The sequence below is a fragment of the Rhinolophus ferrumequinum genome, chromosome 21 (genome assembly GCF_004115265.2).
Source record: "Rhinolophus ferrumequinum isolate MPI-CBG mRhiFer1 chromosome 21, mRhiFer1_v1.p, whole genome shotgun sequence".
In the NCBI taxonomy this organism is placed as follows: Eukaryota; Metazoa; Chordata; class Mammalia; order Chiroptera; family Rhinolophidae; genus Rhinolophus; species Rhinolophus ferrumequinum.
In genome coordinates, this window is record NC_046304.1 from 44976656 (window position 1) to 44996678 (window position 20023).

General features: G+C 48.2%; 1 protein-coding gene across 3 annotated transcripts in view; it reads right to left on the minus strand.

Annotated features, from left to right (window-relative positions):
* Positions 1 to 9692: 9692 nt before the first annotated feature.
* The window catches only part of RGS9 (regulator of G protein signaling 9), a 63180-nt gene continuing 52849 nt past the window's right edge, over positions 9693 to 20023 (minus strand). For 2 of the 3 annotated variants that reach the window (XM_033091305.1, XM_033091304.1), the window contains 2 exons: positions 11078 to 11550; positions 9693 to 10930 (listed from right to left, as the gene is read on the minus strand). In XM_033091305.1, coding sequence (XP_032947196.1) covers positions 10780 to 10930; positions 11078 to 11550 — 624 coding nt within the window. In that variant the 3' untranslated portion in view covers positions 9693 to 10779. The remainder of the gene's footprint in view (positions 10931 to 11077; positions 11551 to 20023) is intronic. The other variant, XM_033091307.1, reaches the window with a different exon arrangement.

The following is a 20023-nucleotide window of genomic DNA, read 5'->3' on the forward strand; positions in this document are numbered from 1 at the left end:
CAACCCTCTGCATTTCTCTTACCCGTTCTCACTTCTACTCTCCTCCAGATTCCGCTTTTATATCTCGTCTTTTCTTTCCCTTTGCTCTGTCCCCCAATGATACCCTCATCTGTTCCCAGGCTTTCACTATTTTCATTATGTCTGTGAAGATGTCCACAAAAGCTACATCTCCATTCCTGTTTCCTCTCCCAGGGACCCATGTGGCATCTTCAAACTCAACGCCATGAATTTACCTCCCCCAGTTTACTTCCTCCTCCTGACTACCGGGTCCCATCAAATGGCGACTCCACTCTCCAATGCTCTGGGCTCCACAGTCTCAGACACCTTTAACTCCACCCCCTCCTTTCCCCTGACATCATGTTCCAGATCTGTTCAACACCTCTGACTGTTCTTTCCTTCCCAGTCCTCCTGGTCTCGCCCTAGTGCAGTCCCCTTACCTCTCCAATCCTATGGCAATTTCACAGACGTACTGTTACTTCTCTTTTCGTTCCATTCCAGATCCGGTCCCCGGATGTATTTTTCTAAAGCGCAGCTCTGATCAGCCATAGTCAGGCTCAAAACCCACCACGGCTCCCCATTGCCTATCAGAGTAAGTCTATTTCCCTCAGCTGAGCTCTGGGATCAACGTGTTTAGAACATCATCTCCTACTATCCCTTTAATAATCTCGACTCCCTGTGGTTCTTGAATGCATTCCCTCCCTTTCCTCTCTATTCTCTATCTCTAGCTTTTGTCCTTGTGGTTCCTCCAACTGGAATGCTTTCCTTTTCCTCTCCCTGTCATGTAAGTTTCAACCTAAACTCATGTATGAAACCTTGATGTCACCAGTGGGGTGATTCTTCTCTCCCTGAAACTCTGTATTCTCTAGGCAATTGATCACATTCTGCTTTCTATCACCGTAATGCATGTTTTACAGCCCTGACAACTTGGAAAGTCCTTGAGGGCAGAAGCCACGCAAGCCATTCTTGCATCCCCAGCACCAACCACACAGCAAGTCCTCATAACGGGTGTTGAATGAATCCTTAAATTATTAACGTTGCTGAGACTTGCTGAGCCAGGCCACCTCTACTGAGAAACCACTCTCTTCCACAGCTCTGTTGCTAAAATCACACACAGACCAGCTCTTCTGTGCTTTCCTCATAAGTCCAGCAGTTCTTACACATCCCTCATTACAGACCCATCTGACTGCTCTCTCTTCAGACCCAGATCTCTTGCCCTGAGGGCATCAAACCAACTCTCCCAGATTAGAATCTCAGTCTCAGGGATTAGCCAACTTCTGAGGGCCTCATTTTCTGTCTTCCTGTCCCCAGCTTTCCACTTCTGAGATGATCCCCAGGCCCAGGAGCGCAGCCAAAGCTTGACCCCAAGGCAGTGTCCCCTCAGAACCAGCTCAAGAGCAAACGAAACCCTGCCTTCCCGAGATCAAAGCTCTGTGCAGCCAGATCACCCATGGCCTAGTGCCACGCTGCTATGGCAACGTGAATTTTAAGTAGGCATCAGCAGAAGCTGTCTCTTCTATTTCAACAACCCCAGAGCCAGCTTCTACGGGTGGGACACCCCAGAATGAGGGCCCAGGGTGCACCTGAAGGACCTGAGTCATTTTCTAGGGTCACCTGGTAGCTGACATTTTGAGGCCTGATATAGAGAGGGGAGGGGTGGATCACACGTCTCCAGAGATAGAATGTACTACTGAGGAAGACGTAGGGGGCACCAGCAGCCTCTAGGGCAGAACCCCAATAAGGAAGCTGAAACCAGCTCCACACTTTTCTCCCCTCCAGGAACCCAGGCTCTTAATTATCTTTTGTATCCATGCAAAGATGACTGACATAGTACCCAATCCTGTGGCCATCATCATCACTCGGGGAAATAAATCATATATTGAAACAATACACAGTATATTGTAACTGAGGTCATAATAACGATTCTCTCACTTCCTGTTATGTAGTGTACACTGGGACCACTGATGGCACCAAACACCCAAAGCCCCAGCAAGATTGGGATGCCCTGCAGGAGACAGGCAAGAAGCACATGCTCCCAGTCTCTGTGATCGTCCTCAATGTCCCGTCCTCCCAGATGTAGGACTGTACAAGGGGATGGGAGCCCCGGTATATTTGGCCTCGTGCCCTTGGCCTCTAGAAGAAAATGTTCAACTCCAGCAGTTCTCACTGCTGAGGACTCACTGCACAGACAATATAACAGTGTCAATATCAGTTCTGGCTAGGGTGTAAGGAAAGGATTGCCCTCATGCATTCATGCTGGTAGAAATCTAAATTCACATAGACTTCTAACAACGCAATTGGCATGGTGAATTGGTCTTTAACATATATGCAAATTTTAACCTAGCGATCCCTGTGCTTTGTTTCCGTGCTGGGGAGAGACTTGTAGATGTGCACAGAAAAGAATACACCAGGATGTTTATAACAACACTGTTTGTTTTCATGAAAAATTGGAAACAACTTAATATTCACCTATAGGAGAATAATCAAACCTAGACACAAGCAAGCATCATGTATGACTTTCCTGGAGCTGCTGTAACGAAGTGCCACAAACTAGGTGGCTTAAAGCAAGAGAAATTTACTTTCTCACAGTTTTGGAGGCCAGAAGTCCAAATCCAAGCTGTTGGCAGAGTCACGTTCCCTCTGAAAGCTCTAGGGATGGCTCCTTCCTTGCTTCTTTCAGCTCCTAGTGGCCCCAGCAGTCCTCAGCATTATTCGGCTTGTAGCAGCACCGTTCCAATCTCTGCCTCCATCGTCATGTGGACTTCTTCACTGTGTGTCTCTGTGAGTCCTCCCTTCTTCCAGAAGGATTTCAGTCGTTGAATTTAGGGCCCATCCTAATCCAGTATGACTAGCATTTCAGGAAAAACACCACTAGGGATTTTTTTTAAAGAAACTAAAAATCTCAGACCAATACCTACTAGGAAGCTGTTGACTTTTCATCCTGTTTCAACAAAAATACTAGAGATTAATAAAAGATGTAAAAGTGAAACAATAAAAGGGCCCCTGATGCACGGTATTAGCCTCAGAGTGATGTATCTAGACTTTTGCTGCATAATCAGGAGATTTTTATCTTAATAGATGATCCGTCATCAACACCCCAAACCCCAAACCGAGCGTGGTGCTGCCTGAGGCTCTGCACAGAGGAGGCTGTAGGTATGACTCTGCCCTTTAGAGGTTCTCATCGTAGAAACTTACCGTGATGAGAGTAATGAGCCGTAAAAATAAAACCCAATCACCGTGATATAATGACAGAGGCCAGCCCTCCGGTAGTCCAGAAACTTGGCTGTATATCCCAGGAGTGTTATGTCACCATGAGCCTTCAAATTCTCTTTGCTTTGAAGCCAAAGAAGAATGAGAGAACGTTGAGGATTGGATGGACCAGGGCTGGGGACTCTGCAAGGGAAGCAGAGAACTCTGTAATCCAGGTCTTTCTAATACCTCATGGGTAACATACACAATAGAAGCTGATGACTTGGGTCAAGTGTTTGGGCCCTACTAGAAATGAAGCTTGCTGTACTCTCGTAGTGGGTAGCTATGTTTTCGGGTTGGCTGAGATATACTCTGCTCGGTCCTTGTTCTCCAGGAACCGGATCCCAGAAGATGCTTTATGTCAGCTCCTTACAGAGGTGGATGTCTCCTTCATTCTGCGCCTTCTCATTTCATACGGGTAACATCTCACCATGTTCTTTTGCATTTTGTTAAAGGTAAGAGCTCTGAGATTATTTTTATACAAGTATGTTTCTGGCCTTCTCTATTACGTGTTCCTCAAGGGAACTAAAGCTTTCTGTACACTAGCCCAATGCACTCACACAGAGCCACATTCTAGGGCCAGCAGCACTTTCTCCAGGTTCTTCTTTGCTTCAATACCACCTTGGACATAAAAATAGCAATATTCAGCAAGCATTCACCATATACCAGGCACTGATCTGAGCTTTATACATAAATTAGTTCAGAATCTGCATACCCCTATAAGATGCAGGTATTAGCCTGATCCCAAATTTACGGACGAGAGAACTGAGGGTTGGGGAGCTTTAATGAACTGCTCAAGGTCACTTAGCTAGGAAAGAGCAGAACCTGGATCTGACCTAAAGTATTGTGTACCAGGCAGTGTGCCCTTAGTTGTCATGTGCTGCACCCTTTCCTAATATAGTATATTCTAATTCTTAGTTTAAAACTATGTTCCCCAACTAAACTATGAATCCTTGAGAGCAGGACCTAATTTTATTCATGACAGCATACCAAATGCCTAGTCAGCCCACCATGAAACATGGACGGATGGATGGATGGGTGGATGGATGGATGGATGGATATATTAAAGGAAAAAAACTTTTCCTTCTGCCAACTTATCTTCATTTTTTGGGAGCCTGTAAATTAGCTGACCAAAAAAAAAAACAAAACAGGTTAATTAACAGGTTAATTCCCAGATTAACAAAGAAAAGACAAAGTTTATTCACATTCAGAACACACAAAGAAATGGCTCCTCAAACAGCTGTAGTTAATGGTTTATATATCATCTTAACAAAAAGAGGGGTTAGGATTTCAAGGGAAAGCAAAGGGTGGGAAGTAATGAGAAAGAAGTAGTGGAACACAAGCAAGGATATAGAAAGTTTTGATAAGGTTTTGTTTATATAATTTCTCATCCAGGTGCAAGTGGCCCATCTCATTTCCAACTGTAAACTTCCCAGAGAGGGGATTTATGGAGGCGTGTTTTTGAGAAGCTTTGCTTAAGTCAGAAAAAAATAAAAGTTTAGATAAGATCCCCCCACCCCTCTGGGAACAAGCTACTGTCTGTTCAGATGCTTTTAGCTTGAAATAAGCTGTATACCACATTGGTGGGTCCAAGGGGATCCCATCAAATGGATGCGTGGATGGAGGATAGATGGATGGACAGATGAATGAATGGATGAAGGTGGATGGTGTAGACTCATTTGTGTGTTTAGGATGAAGAGTAAAGAGGCATTTCATGACAGGGCCAGAGCCAGTCAGGCTCGTAAGACATTGAATGAGAATAAATTTTCCCGCCCCCAAATTATATCCATAGCTTGTTGTGTTATCTAAATTTCTAAGTTTGAAGATGTATTTTCTTGAGCCAGAGGTCTCTGTTAAAATGGAGCTACAAGGGAGAGGGAAATGGTATAATTCGGTAACTTGGAGCAATATATGTATCTATATCTATATCTATACATATGAACTTGTATGAAATATATCAATTTAAATATATGTATAATAATATATGTACAACAATATTATATATATTATACATAATATATATAGTATAGTTTTTATATATATAACATATATATAATATACATAGCCATTATATATGCCCTGGCAGACAGCAACAGGAGATGTCCAGGGACCCAGAGACTTGGAGAAGCAGACCTAAGACCCTGTCCCTCAAGCTGGGATACCTGAAGGCCTGCCCAGAACAGAAAAAGGGGACTCTGAGAGGAGAAGGACTTCTCCCTAAAGCATAACAAACATACAATAGAAGCTGCCAAAAGAAAACAGAGATAACGGGAGGAGTGAGGAGCATTCTTCAGAGACAATGGATGAGAAATTCAAGACTGGAAACAAGACAGGAGTCCTCAGATTGAAGAAGGGCCACGCCCAGCAGCATGCACACAAGGTGTGGAGATCCACACCTAGACACGTGGTAGAAACTGCAGAACACTCAAGACAAGCACCAGTTCTTGGAAGCAAAATGGAGAAGAAAATGTATAAAGCAACAGCAATTGGACTTCTTGTCAGCAACAAGACAGGGCAGATGATGAAATAATAGTATCTGAAGTAGAGAGAGGAAATTTTCTCTCAACCTATCATCCTTGATTCAGCTAAACAATCATTTAACAAATAGTAAAGATGAAAATAGTAACATAGTAATGAGGGTAAAATAAAGACTTTCTCAGGGAAAAAAACAACAACTCAGTTTACTTCTCAAAGCCATCAATGCAAGAATAACTAAAGGATGCACTTCAGTACAAAGAAAACTGTACCTGGAAGGAGGAAATGAGCTCCGAGGGACAATGGTGAGCAAAGAGTTGGGTAAACATATTGTTGAAGCTAAATAAGCATTGACTGTAATACACAATAATAACAATCCTAATGACTCATTTGTTTAAAACCATCATGAAACTCATAATAACATAGAACAAAGGTTGGCAACCTTTGGCCCTGGAGCTACGTCCAGTCAGCTACCTGTTTTTATATGGCCCTGGTGGTAAGAATGGTTCCCCCTGCTTTTTTTTTTATCGTGATAAAATAAACACATAAACTTACCATTTTAACCATTCACTGTGTGATTCAGTGTCAATAAGTGTAATCACCTGGGATAAGGAGGACAGAGATACTGTTTTGCCTTTTTTTAAGCGTTAGAAATAATTAGGGCAAAATATTAACACGGGTCAATTCTAGGTAATGTGGGTATGGATGTTTGTTATAATATTCATTGCACTTGGCTGTATTTTTTTAATTCCAAAATTTAAATATATTTAGCGTACACACACACGAAGAAAATTAAGTGCATGAAACTTCGATTGGTGTGTTTCTACCAGCGATAAGTGGAGAAATCACATCTGCAAAATAAGGTTACTGATGCTGTGCCCCCACCACACGGTAGTGACGATTGATAGAAGTCATGGAGGACGCTTTAAATATAACCCTAACTCCCCAAGATCGAGAACTTCAGGACAAGACAACTTGGTTAAGGAGGGAACACACGGGGTGCAAAAGCTGGTTAGAAGATGGACTGTGAAAAAGGATGTCTTTCTAAAGGTTATGAGAAGAGAGCTGCTGTAATTCCGCCAAGGACCCGCCCAGAACATGGCCTTGGTCAAGTCAGTTGAACCTCACTGCACCCCTGCACCCGCGTCTAACATGCTGTGTTCACCTCTCCCTAAACGTTGTGGGGTCAGGGAAGCAGACGCATTCTTCATAAACATCCGCCTTCTCAAGGACCCATCGTGTGATGCTTTCCAAGTGCGTCGTGGTCTCCAAGTTCACCAGTGCTTGTTGGGCTGTGCACAGTGTCCCCACTGCAGCCTGTACCAGGCCCACGTCCACAGTGTCCCACGCATGCACCACATAGACACCCCCCATTCACTCCCCAGTGTGTACACATGTGGCCCTGGGTGCTCGCATAGGTACATGTGTGTACGCCCACACTCACAGGCATGCGCACGCACCTCTGCACACGGGCAAACTCCCCCCTCCTTAGACATGGCTGAAGCTGCCGCGACCTGTGCCTATACCCAAATCCAGCTGTCCCCAACATATGCTTCCTACTCACAGGGGCCTTTGAATATCCTTGTTCTATTTCTTGAGAAGAAAATGAGCCTGCTCCTCCCTCAATCTCTTGTCATAGGGCCATGCACGGGTCGCTCCCATCAGCAGCAAAACCGAAAAGCTTGATTTCTGATACCGTCTATTTGCCCCACGTATCACCCCACTCCAGCCCCTCTGGGTGCCCTAGCCCTCCAGCCCCACCTGCTCAACGGAGAAGCTGGCAAATCACTCAGGCTGAGGAGGGAAAGATGAATGAGGCGTAATCGGTTTCCAATCCTAGGAGTCAGAGCTTGACACAAAGAGATGACCCTCAAAGGGTGGATTTTATTGGCTGCAGTCCACACGTGAGGGAACTAGTTTTCTTTCTGCGGGAGTGTTTCTGTAGAGGGTTTCAACCCTCCCCCAAAGCCACTGGGAACAGAGAGCATCGGCCTTGGTCCCCATCAGGGCACAGCAGTCAGGAGAACCCTGCAGGGGTCCCCACAGCCAGTGGCAGCACTGAGAGCACTGACGCCCCCAGGATCCCCACCTCGGCCAGCTTCAGGGGCTCTGGGACTGAGGACAGGATAAAGCACACAGGGGACACCAAGTCCCTCCCCCAGTCCCGAGGAAAGTACCACTCTGCAAGTACTTCTTTCTTCTTCAACACAGGTCTCTCAGTTCCTCAGGGGAAATCCCAACCACCTCTCTTTGGGGATCCATGAGCCTCCGACTCCCTCTTCTGGTGAAGCGTGAGGAGGAGCCAGTACCCAGAGCAGAGGGCTGGGCCTGTGAGGCTGAGGTGAGCAGAGGTCCCATGTCTCCTCACCCTCCCCAGCGTACCTTCTGGGCACCCAGGCCCCCAGGAGTACCTGGCCGGTACAGACTCCTTAAAGGTTCTTCTCCTCTTTCCTAGCAAATAAGCAAGGGACAGCACAGTCTCCTCTCAGGCCCAGTGAATTCACAGCCTCAAGTGGGCCACGCAGGGTCCCCTCCCCACAGGACAAAGAGACAACTGCCAAAGGACTCTTGGAGAAATTGCTCGGCTTGTAGATTTTCAAGAGAAGGAAAGTAAGCACATTCCTGAAACTTTGACAAATGTAATGGGATATTTAAATAGGGTGTTTTCTGTCTCCGTTTCTGCGGTGGCCCCAAAGGCTGAGAATAGAATAGTAGGTACCAACCACTCGCCCAAGTCCAAAAGAGGTGCTTAACACACGGGCAGGACACGTGTAAGCAGTGGGACAGCCTCTAAAAAACACCCTGATCCTCTGCCTCCAGAGTCTGACACGATTGGATTAGGTGTGTCCTGGGCACTGGGATCCTTCAAGGTTCCCCGGAGGACTCTCATGTCCAAACAGATGAAGAATCATTCTGCCAGTGACTAGGAGATGAGTGGGACAACAAGATAAAAAAAAGTATTGGTCCCTGGACTCCCCTCGTCCTGGACTGCTTCCTGCCTTTGGACAATGAAGTTACAGAGGCAGACATTCCTTCATATTTGCACCACTTCCTTCATTCTGGGGTCTCTCTGTTACTGCACATCAGCCTGCACCTAATCCAACCAGTGAGTCCTGCAGGCTTCGGTCATTCATGCTGGGGATCCACGTGGGCTTGCTTTCTCATTTTAGACCAGTTCTGCAAATAAAGACGTCAAGTTAACTGGCCCACTTACCTTCCAAGAAAGACCCAGCTGATTTCTCTTAGTCTCTGGGAGAAAAGTTTCTGTACCCCTAGAGCAGTGACTCCTGTATGAGCCCAAAGGAGTGGGTTCTGTAGAATCTAACAGGTAGCGCTCGTGTGGTATTGGAGCACGTTTTCCTGCAGGGTCAACAAGTCCAGGTTTTGGCCATGCACCTGCTCACCATTCATCTTCAGACGTGTGCAGAGAAATGACTCAGCAGCCCAGTGTTTATGGGCTAAATAAGGTAAGTCGTCCAAGGTTGAAAGTAAGTGAGGGGCTCTTATTTACTAATTGAATTCTGATGAAGCTGAGGATTAAAAGGGAGGGGCAAAATGAGTGGTTTGGCAAACCACTTGAGTTTTTTTTTCCTACGATGACTTTCCATGCAACTGCTAAAAACGTTTTGCTCACCATGTCACCCTTAATTTCAACCCCCGTCCAATCCCAATATCCCAGCAGGACCCTTTGGGGCAATGCTTCAGAGCTTTGGGCAGAAACAAATGACAAGGGACACATGTCCAGCAGTACAGGTTGTAACCTATCATTTATTTCAGGGTTTCTCAACAGTGGCACTGATATTGGACCACATAATCTTTTGTTGTGTTGGGGTAGGGGGTTGCCCTGTGCACTGTAGAATGTTTAGCTACCCACTAGATGCCAGTAGCACCACCCTGTCTTAACAATCCAAACTGTCTCCAGACACTGCTCAGTGTCCCCTGGGGGCAAAGTTGCCCCCTGGTTGAGAACCACTGATCTAGATGAATTCCATGAAGCAAGGAGTCACAGCTGCATCCCCAGGGCCCGGCACAGCACTGGGCACATAGTAGGGGCTCAGTAAAATCTCGTTGAGTGACTAGCTGGAGAAGAGGTGGGAGGAACGTGCCGAGGCCCGAACGTCCAGAAGTGACTACTGGAGATGTGACAATCACAGGCACGACAGATGTGACAATGTGCTGCAGGGTGCACATGGACTGATGGCCACCAGCACATACGGGCCAGGCTTCCCAGAGGCACTCCCAGCCAATGACCTTACATGCTGAGGGCACTAATGCAGAACCATTCCCACCAGACACAGGACCCCTCCAACAGTGACTGGCTGAGGGACACCCCAGCAGCCTGGCCAAAACTTTCTCGGAACTGTGCTGCTATCTGACCCTCTCCCTACCCCGACTTCCTTCCCCAGAGGTCAGCCCAGCATCAGGATAAAGAGGGGGTGAAGTCCCTCACCCCCTACTCTTTATCCTAACCTCATCTTGGCATCTGCTTCTTGGTGGATCTGAACAATACACCTGGCATTCTAGAAGGACGCCTTTCCCCAGACCTCCCCTTCCTGTAGGATGCCACATCCTGGGGCATCCCCCTGGGGAAGTCCACGGATAAAAGCATCATGCACACACCAATTTAAGCAGGGAAGGAGTTACCCCTGCTTAATGAGCCTTGGAAGTGACTCATTGCCAACGTCCCTTTGTCAAAAATACCAAAGACATGAGTCTAAGTGAGTCTAAATAATGGTTCATAAATAACTAAGAACACAGACAGACACACACTAACAGTCCAATCCAAGAGACTCTTCCAAGTTAACCTTTTATCGGTTTTAAGGCAACAAGTAAAGTCCTCTGGTCCACATGCCTTTCTTCTGCCCAAAAGAGGGAAGGTCGGAGGGAGAGAAGGAGCTGGTCCCCAGGAGCCCAGACAGAGTACTCTGCCCCATCACCCACCCACCTTGTCTGCCTGGCCCCCCACTGTGATCTTAATGCACTTTGGTTCGAGAGCATGTCCGGTGTCCCCATCCAGCGGAGTCAGCTGGGGCCATCTGCCTGGTCCGAGGCCACGGCTCAGCCAGCTTTCCCCTCAGCCAGACTCTCCCAGGGGCAGATGACCTCCTTTTTGATGGCCTGGTCACCCGATCTTCCTGTCCCGGTTTCCTCCGAGTCCATCAGGCAGGTCCCAGTCTCCATAGGCACATCCATTTTGATCTGGAAAAAGCTTCGGGCGCGAGAGGAAAGGAAGTGGGGTGGGGGGTGTGCAGGAGGAACACCAAATGGGAAGACTCAATAGATGGCTCACCGACAGACATATGTGCACACACACACACACACACACACACACAGCACAATGCCCTCTGGTTCTTACTTTGTCACTCTCCTGGATTTCAGCCGTGGCAGCTGCTGGCCCACATCTCCCAGGGGCTGTACCTTCCCGTGGGACACAGGGGGACACTTGGGCGAGAGCCTGGCAAAAACCGGTGAGGCTAAACAGCCTCGTCTCAAAAACCTGCCGAAGGACAGAGACATGCGGGCCTTGGGAGGGGCCCTGGGCGCGGACCGGGGCCAGGGGCAGTCAGTGGAGGCGTCTCTGGAGGGTCTTTGGCGGAAACTGGATCTGCAGGCCTCCCCCTTCTGCTCTGAGCCCAAGGTGTTCTCCAAGTCCACCCGAATGGGTGAGGGGCAGACGGTGCTGCTGGGCCGTCGGATGAAGCGGCTCGGTGAGGGGAAGGGCTTCCTGGGGGAGCGGCAGGACGGGGAGAAGGGGCTGGACGGGGAGGGGGGCACGCAGGTCCCAGTGTACACAGCCAGGTGGGGGCTGGGAGCGGTGTGCTGGCCCGACTGCAGGGAAGGAAAGAGAGAGCTCAGGGTGAGTTGAGTGGCTAGCCAACGGGCCCAGGGACTGCCCGCTGCTGACTGAGCCCCTGCCAGTGCCCATAGCACAGGCCTCGTGTGGCTGTCCCCTGGGACGTTGGGAAGGATGCCCAAAGCCATCTGTGACAACGGCACAGCCACACACAGACCTCCTGCCAAGGGGCCTGCCTGTCTCCGAGCCCTAGCCATGGTCCCCAGACTTGGGCACTTGCATCCCAAGGCAGACTGATGCTGGGTGTGGCCAGCTTGGATTTCTAATCATCCCTCATCTCCCGTCCTCCCAAGGAGCAATGCTGAGTACCTGCCACATGCCGTCTCATCCTTTTTCTATCCTTGGTTCCCAACCCAAGGACTGGAGGCTTTTAATAGCGTGCCAGAGGTGAAGAAGCCCCAGCCTGTGCCTTACGGACTCTTCCAGGCCTGAGACCGTGCACCCTGACCTGAACCCCTACCTGTGTCCACACTGACCACACCTTAGGGATGGCCTGTCGCCAGCACATCCCCATGCCTCCCGAGGGCAGAGCCGGGTGGCCGGGAAGAAAGGCTAAGTGTGGAATCTGGACATGCCAGAAGGAAACAGGAAACACAAGGTGAGGAGGTTACTCATTGGAGAAGAGAACAGTCTCAACCTCCCTGGGCCACCATGGTCCCCGTGTCCTGGAGCATTGGAGTAGGAATGCTGGATCAGACATGTTTTCAGCCAAAGAAGCCTGGGAGAGTTCTGTCGGAGCTGACACAGAAAATTAAAACCAGAATTTTCAGGGAGGTTCTCTGCTATCATCCCTCTCCCCTTCCTCGAGTGCTTGGGCCCATCAATCTGGGTTCGTTGTTACTTCTTGAAGGTCTCCTGGATCCACAAGCCACATCAAAGCCCAGAGTGAATGCAGCCGGAGAATATGCTGGTCCTCGGAGGGATGCCCCTAGGACACTTGGACCAACACCACCTCCAAGAGAGAACTGGCAGTGACTTCAGTGACGAACAAACCATCTTTGAAACTGTCGCAGACACCCGGAGGTCCCACTTAGAGGGACCGGCCTGCCCCCAGGGCCTGGGCACTGCCCTGGGGCCAAAGGAGGGCAGCTCCAGGCGCTGAGAGGAAGCTGCTTGCTTCCACGGAGTGTGGCCTGGTTTCCAGGTCACCTGTGTGTGCCAGTCCCAACCTGGAGAGGAAACATCCTAGAATAGCTTTTGAAAGAAAAGAAAGGCTAGGAGGCCACAGAGGGCTTTGCCATTGGGGGTGGGGGAGGTCTCCATTCTTTCTCACCCACCCCCTGAGGTTCAAGCAAGATTCCTTTCTGTAACAGCAGCTCAGAGTCAGTGTTTCTGCTCCACCCACAGGCCAACAAACCAGACGTGGGGCCACTGGGCTTTGAGAAGCCAAGCTGATCGCTAGCTGGATGTCTCAGTGTGGCCTCCAGACCAACCACATCAGAATTACCCAGGTTACCTGTTACAAAGGTAGATCCCTGTCCCAGCCCAGACTGACTGAAGGAGAGTCTCAGGGGACTGCAACTCAGGGAAAGCATCTAACACCTGAGGTCATCATTTTGTTATCAAGCCCAGTAACTTTAAGGAGCTCTGAGCTATGCTTCTAACACCTCCCTTGGATAGGGAAGTGTGGCTCCTCTTAGGGCACAGTCTGCAAAGACGAATAACAATGGGGGAAGCTGGGCCCTGATTAAGGGTTTAGGAAACAACTGTTAGGTGAAAGAATCTGGCCCTATAATTTCTTAAGTGCCTACTGTGTGCTAGGTATTCTATGAATTTGTCATCACCCCATTTTAGAGAACAGAATATTGAGGCCCAGACGGGTTCATTACCCGCTCCAGGCTCTCGCCATCAATCAGTGAGTGTGGTATGTAGAATTCTAAGGTTCCGGCCCCTGTCCTTTGTGTATATAAACTGTAAATGTCATGCGATAGTCATTCCCAGGCTACGTGATAGGTGCCTTTTAAAAAGGATTATCCAGGTGAGCCTGACCTCCTCACATGAGCTCTTCAGATCTGAGTCTAGAGACCAGAGACAGAAGTCAAAGAGGTCTGAAGCATGATAGGACTCCAGTGAGGGAAAAAGTCTCCACTGTTGGCTTTGCGATGGAGGTGTTCCACGTGGCAAGGAACTCAGACAGCGTCGGGAAGCTGAGAGCAGCCCTCAGCTAATAGCCAGTAAAAGACTGGGGCCCTCGGTCTTACAAGAAACTAAATCTTACCAACAATGTGAATGAGCTTGGAAGCAGAGGCTTCCCAACAGCTTCCAAATAAGGACACGGGCAGACTGGGGACACCTGAGTGCAAGACCCTAAGAAGAGACCCAGCCAAGTCTCACTTGGCCAGCCATGAAGCTAATCAAGAGTGGCGGTTTGTGCTAATTTGTTATGTGGCAACAAACAACTAACACAGTGACTACATGAGAATCAGATTCCAGGTCTGTGTAACCCCAAAGTCCTTGCTTTTTCTACGGATCGAGTATATTACCATCCTATTGCCTGTGGGGTTTGGATAGGACTTGGGGTCTTGAAGAGTGGACCGAAATGCCAAAACTGGGAAAAAGACTGTGTTAAGAGAGACAGAGATGCAGCAAAGTGCTCTTCCCTCAACTCGTTGAGGACACCCCCACCCCTGGTTCCTTAACTCGAATCCCACTTACTCAGAATTTGTGATAAACTCCTGTTATAACCTCTGCCTTACAGATAAGAAAACTGAGGCTCGTGGAGATGATGCAGCCATGACAAGATGAGCCACTCCATACATCCCCACTCACACGATTCTGTGCCCTCTTCCCCACCCCATTCCTCCCCCGGCACCTTCTCTTTTCCAGGATGAATGACAGTAGAGGTAAGGAAGGCAGCCACTGTCCCGCTTCACGCACCTGACCTGAGGTCATTTCTTCTGGGCAAATAGCATTAGCCCAATTGGCCCTGGACACTCTAAGCAGGATGCCTTTTCTACCCCCTTCCACCATGACTCCCCCAAAGGCCTGGGGCTTGCACTTGGAGACCCCACCCTTCCAGCCCATGCGATACCTACCATCGGTGTAAAGCAGCAAAGCAGTGGCATGCAAGGCACATGGCAAAGAAATGTGACACGACAGAGACACAGTGAAGGAGAGCTTGGTTTGGTTTGTTTTGGTGCTGTTTTATTATGCAAGGGAGCCAAGAGAAGTTGAGAAAGGAGCATGAAATGGAGCAGGTATGTTGACATGAGGACACAATCACAGGATTTTTAATTAAAGGCAAAGCAGATAACATAAAGCGATGTAATTCATTTTCCATCCAGAAACTGGATGAGAGTTCGAAGGAAACCTTGCGGCCACCTGAACTCCCACTTCTTGGAAGCAGGCAGGTGAGGAGAGGGCTGCATTCAGGTTCAGCATGCAGTGTGCACGGTCCCCCTTCTAGGCCCTTCTCACTGCCCCCAAAAGCAAATGAGCAAAGTTGACCTCCTGGAGAAAAATCCACATCATTTCTCCTACCAGTCATCTCATTTGTCACAGCCCAGCACAAGACCTTCCCAATTTGAAAAGACCCTTACGTCAGCCATGAACCTCAGGACCAAAGGACTGACCAGCCACTACACTGTTGCTAGTCAGCTCCCTTATAGGAGCGGTAGACAGAGGACATGATATCAACACCCTATTCTCCTCCCCTCAAATATATCCTCCTGGTCCCTGCGTAGCTGGGAGGGCCACACCGCAAGGCTCTGAGAGATGGTTTATATACCCCTCAGGAAATTTCCTACATAATAAAGTGTAATATATCATTGTATTGGACAACACCGAAAGCACAAGCTTACATGAAGCTACTAGGGATGGCGATGGTGATAATGATGGTGGTGATGGTGGTGATGGTGGTGATGGTGGTGATGGTGGTGATGGTTATGATGATAATGGTGAGGATGATGGTAATGAAAGTGAGGATGATGATGATGATGGTGGGATGATGGTGAGGATGAAGGTGTTGGTGAGGATGATGGTGACGGTGAGGATGATAATGGTTGTGATGATAATATCAGCAGCTAGCATTTATTGAGCACTTATTATATGCCAGGCATTGTCCTAAGTACTCTAGTTGGATTGTCTTGTCCCTAGCCCTTCAATTTATACTCAACCCTCACAACAAAAGCAGTCCTTTCTCTAAAAGCCAAGCCTGAGAATGAAATTCTACAAAGGAAATCCTGGTACCTTATAGCATGCTTTATATTCTAGCATAAGATATATGCCACCATGGATAGAGAAACTCACGCTGTTTAAAATATGGCATTAAGGAATTCAGATGATGCCTAAGTACATGGCCTAACAGAGAACATCATGATGATTTAAATATATCAATAAGATTATCCAGATAAATACTATTTGTGAGGCTATTTGAGATTCAAACAAGCCCTGTGGGACTACTGTTATGTTTGATGCATAGAAACAAAGCTAGCAGGAGCAGTTGCCACCTGCTGGAGTCTAGCAGCAGACACTCTTATAAAACCTCAAAACTGAGTCGAGGCCTATGGCTCCTTTACTACTAAACATGAGAGAATCTCCTGGTGAGCCCCCCCAACCCCCCAGGCCAAACCATCCTCTCCCATCTCTGTGCTCTTCTAGCATGTTCTATACCACCCAGCCTCAATCGAATTCCGCCTTGGGTTGCAGCCATTTGCATCCATGTACCCTTGTCAGGCCCTTGAGAGCAAAGAACATCTGCCCACATGTGCATCTGCCGTAGCACCCACCACTGGTTCTTACACTAAACAGGTGTTTCAAATACACCTGTGGAACCTAACTGCTGCCATCCAGGAGTTAAGCCCTTTATCATCTACATTTTCTCAGATGGGTGAGGTTAAAACCCTTATTCACCCTTTCATCCAATAAAGAAGGACAACCTACTTGGTTTCCATGCCTATGTCTCTCATTAGATTGTGAGATTCTCGTGTGTCTGCCATTAAGGTTTCCATCAATAAGTGTGGGGTACCTAGGTTTCTGATGCAGAGCGGCTGGTAGTCTGTTGGAGAATGAGAGACGTGTGAAGCAGGCATGTCCCTCATGTGGGGACTGGGATAGTGGACGGCTGAGTCAAAGACTAACAAGACATAGTCTGTGCCCTGAAGAATTCATGACAAATTCAACACCTCCACCATCTTCACCACCATTTTTGTGATCTCGGTTAGCGGGGATGGCACATAGCTCTGGTTTCAGGCTTCTCAAACTTTTCCACAGAAGTAGGACAAATAGCAAGAGAGCCGAAGAAGCACTCTCTCCCAGGAGTCTGAGGGAAAAGCCTGAATCTGCCACAGCCAGCCATGAAATGCCTTTGATGTCCCAAATTTTATCTTTAAAAATTTATGTGCATTTTGCATTCTAATTCATAATATATTCATGATCACTTTAATGTGAAATTTTCAAAATTATCTAACTTTCCTCCCATTCCAAATCTTCAAGTAAAATTGATTCCCCAGGCTGGGTGTCCTTCTGGAATTCATAAAATCTGTTTTAAGAAGCATGAATCTGGTGCCAACCCCACATTTCACAAATCAGGAAGCAGAGGAGGTTAAGGTTGCTCAAAACATGACTAGTGGTAGAACCAGGACCAGAGCCCAAATCTAGTTCTCTTTTCATTCATTCATTCATTCATTCATTCATTCATTCATTCATTCATCTATTCATCCATTGAGGTAATAACTGCTGCCATCCAGGAGTAAAGCCATTTTTATGCACAACACGCGAGGTCTCAGGCCATTAGGCTCCAAGTGTGAGTGAGATAGATATAATACCCCCCCTCATGTCACTCAGTTCACAGTGCTTCGCTACGTAAAATTTCTACTTTAGCGTGCCCTCCCTGAGGTGAAAGAGAAATGAACAAAGCATATCTCTAGTTGCTCTTTCAGAGCGTGAACTACTACTCTGTGGCTAGGGAAAATGGAGAGAGTAAATAATGAAATAATTTTGCTAACATGAAATCAAGAGCCACACACTCCTTACATCAGCCTAAAAAGTCCTCGATGACTTGGCCCTGCCCGACTCTCTAACCTCATCTTGTACCATTTCCCCCTTGTCCATCAGGCTCCGTTCACCTGGCCTTTCACTTCACTCCAAGCCATTTCCTACTGCTAGGACTTTGCCCATGCAGTTCCCCTCTGCCTGGAAAGTTCTCCCTGCTTAGCCCATATTCTTTGTATGGCCAACTCTTTCTCATCCTCTTGCTTATCTGTCACCACCTGGGAGAGGCCTCCTTAGTCTCCACACCACCCATCTTCCCTGTCACAGAACCATATCCATTTCCTTTGTAACACATTCTACAGGTTTGATCACCGATTTGTTGGTGCTGTTGATGCCAGCAACAGCCACAGTTCTTCACCCCTCCCTGTTTCCATGTCTTCTGCCAGGAGACTTTCAAATTTCTCTCACTAAAGAGATTAAGTGTATTTTCCACCCCTTGATTCTAAGCTGGCTCTGTGACTTGCTCTGGCCAACAAAATGAGATGGAAGAGACCATGTGCCAGTTCTAAGCCTGCACCTCAAACACCTTCTATGTTTCCACTCACTCCCTTGCAATTCTGCAATTACCATAGGATCATGCCTAGGCGAGGCTGTTGGAGGATAAAAGTCATGTGAAGCAGAGAAGAATCATTCTACTCAGCCCAGCCTAGGCCACCACAGATCAACCCCCGGGCTGGGAGTGAGCCCCACCAAAATCAAGAGCCACACAAATGACCTATACAAATGAGCAATAAACACATATTGTCGTGTGCCACTCTAGCTTTGTGGCAGACATCAGTGTCACATCGACAGCTACCTGATATAGTTGGCTTCATTATCTTTTGTCAGTCCTAGACTATAAGCTCCATGAGACAGGGACCTTGTCTATTTATTCACTGATGCCTGGCACACAGTAGGTGCTCAGTAAACATGTGGAATGTGTCTTCTTGCTGTGCAAGATTGGTCCCTTGCTCAGAGACCTGCTCTGCCTCCTTTACACTCTTACACAGGTGTGTGGGGTAAGCCTAACTTCAAGAATTACCTGCAGCCCTCCCAAATCAGAGTTTGAATTTACCTTCCCTTCCAGCCCTGCCCATAAGGCTGGCCGAGTCTACAGCTATAGAGGAGGGAAGCACGAGCATCTAGAAAATATCCACGAGAGTTTTATCTTGGACCCGGATTCATCTTGAAAATGGCACAGGTATCTACCATCCTCCTCCCATGAATGAAGCCCCTTCATTCTTCATCCAAAAAACTTGCTCCTTTAAAGGCCATTTCACCTTGACTGCTCCAGAGGCCTGAGGCCTGAGTCCTTCGTTCCTACCAGCTACTTATTCCCCTAGCGTGTAAAAGGGGACGGGGAGACAAAGGGGAAGGAGAGAGTCCACCAACCCTCAGTCATTGTGGCTATGAACAAGCTCAACAGAAATGTCTTAGCAGGACCTTTCTCCGCAGGTGTAACAGAGGTGTCCAGGGCCGTGCATCTATAGGGGAACCCTGAAACTAGTCCCTTGGCAGGATTTCCAACTGCTTTAGAAGCAGAGTCTAAATTGAATGGAATGAGGAACTTCACTAAGCGACTTGAAACAAATGTGCCTGCAAGAACCGTACCTGGGGGTTGGGGAGAGGGCTTGTCTTTAATTTTCCAAAACAAACGGTGGAAAACAAATCAGCCTTTCTCTGTGGTTCTCACTACAAGAACCCCCGACTATAGATAGGAGGTCACACAGCAGCTAAGTCAGGTGACCTCCTGTAGGGACAGGGCCAGGAGAGCGATTTCCAGGCTCTCTGCCTCACCTGGGAAGGTGCTAGCTCGGTAATTAGATGGCCATCAGCTGTAACCAGTTGGCCATTAGCCACTACTGTTTTGTGTATAACTGCCGTGGCTATGCTAGCAGGCGCCAATAGTGCGGCTTGTGGATCGCAGGGTGCAGTTAGCAAGCGCGGATTGCAATCGTGTGGATTCTACTTCCTATGTCTTGCCTGGCCGGCAGCAACAATGTAGTGGTATGACTCCCCTATCTATGGCTCCGTTGTTGTTCCTTTTTGGCCTCACCATGTCCTGCATTCAGCTGCCGGGAGTGGGAGCTGAGACCCTGCATGACACTTGGCGCAGCGAGCAGGGGTCTCCTGGTCAGGTAACGGAGTCGTCTGCCACTGGGCAGGAGGACAGCTGGCCCCCACACAGCGTGTGGTGCCCAGTGGCCGCTCATGAGCTGGACCTCTGTGGAAGGGTGGGGAAATATGGATGGCTCTCCAACCAGCATAGAAAAAGCCGTGCAGCTGCCAGAGCTGGACCCCCATGGAGGGGTGGGAAGACGTGGACAACTCTCCAACCAGCACAGGCTGGAGAAAGCAAAGGTCATTGCCGGCCGTGTGGGCTGGGAAGTGCTTGCTGAGGCAGTCCCAGGAGAAAACGCTTGCTGAGTCCTTGGTGGAAGATGCAGGTGAGGTCGAGGTCATCCCTCACCCCCAGGT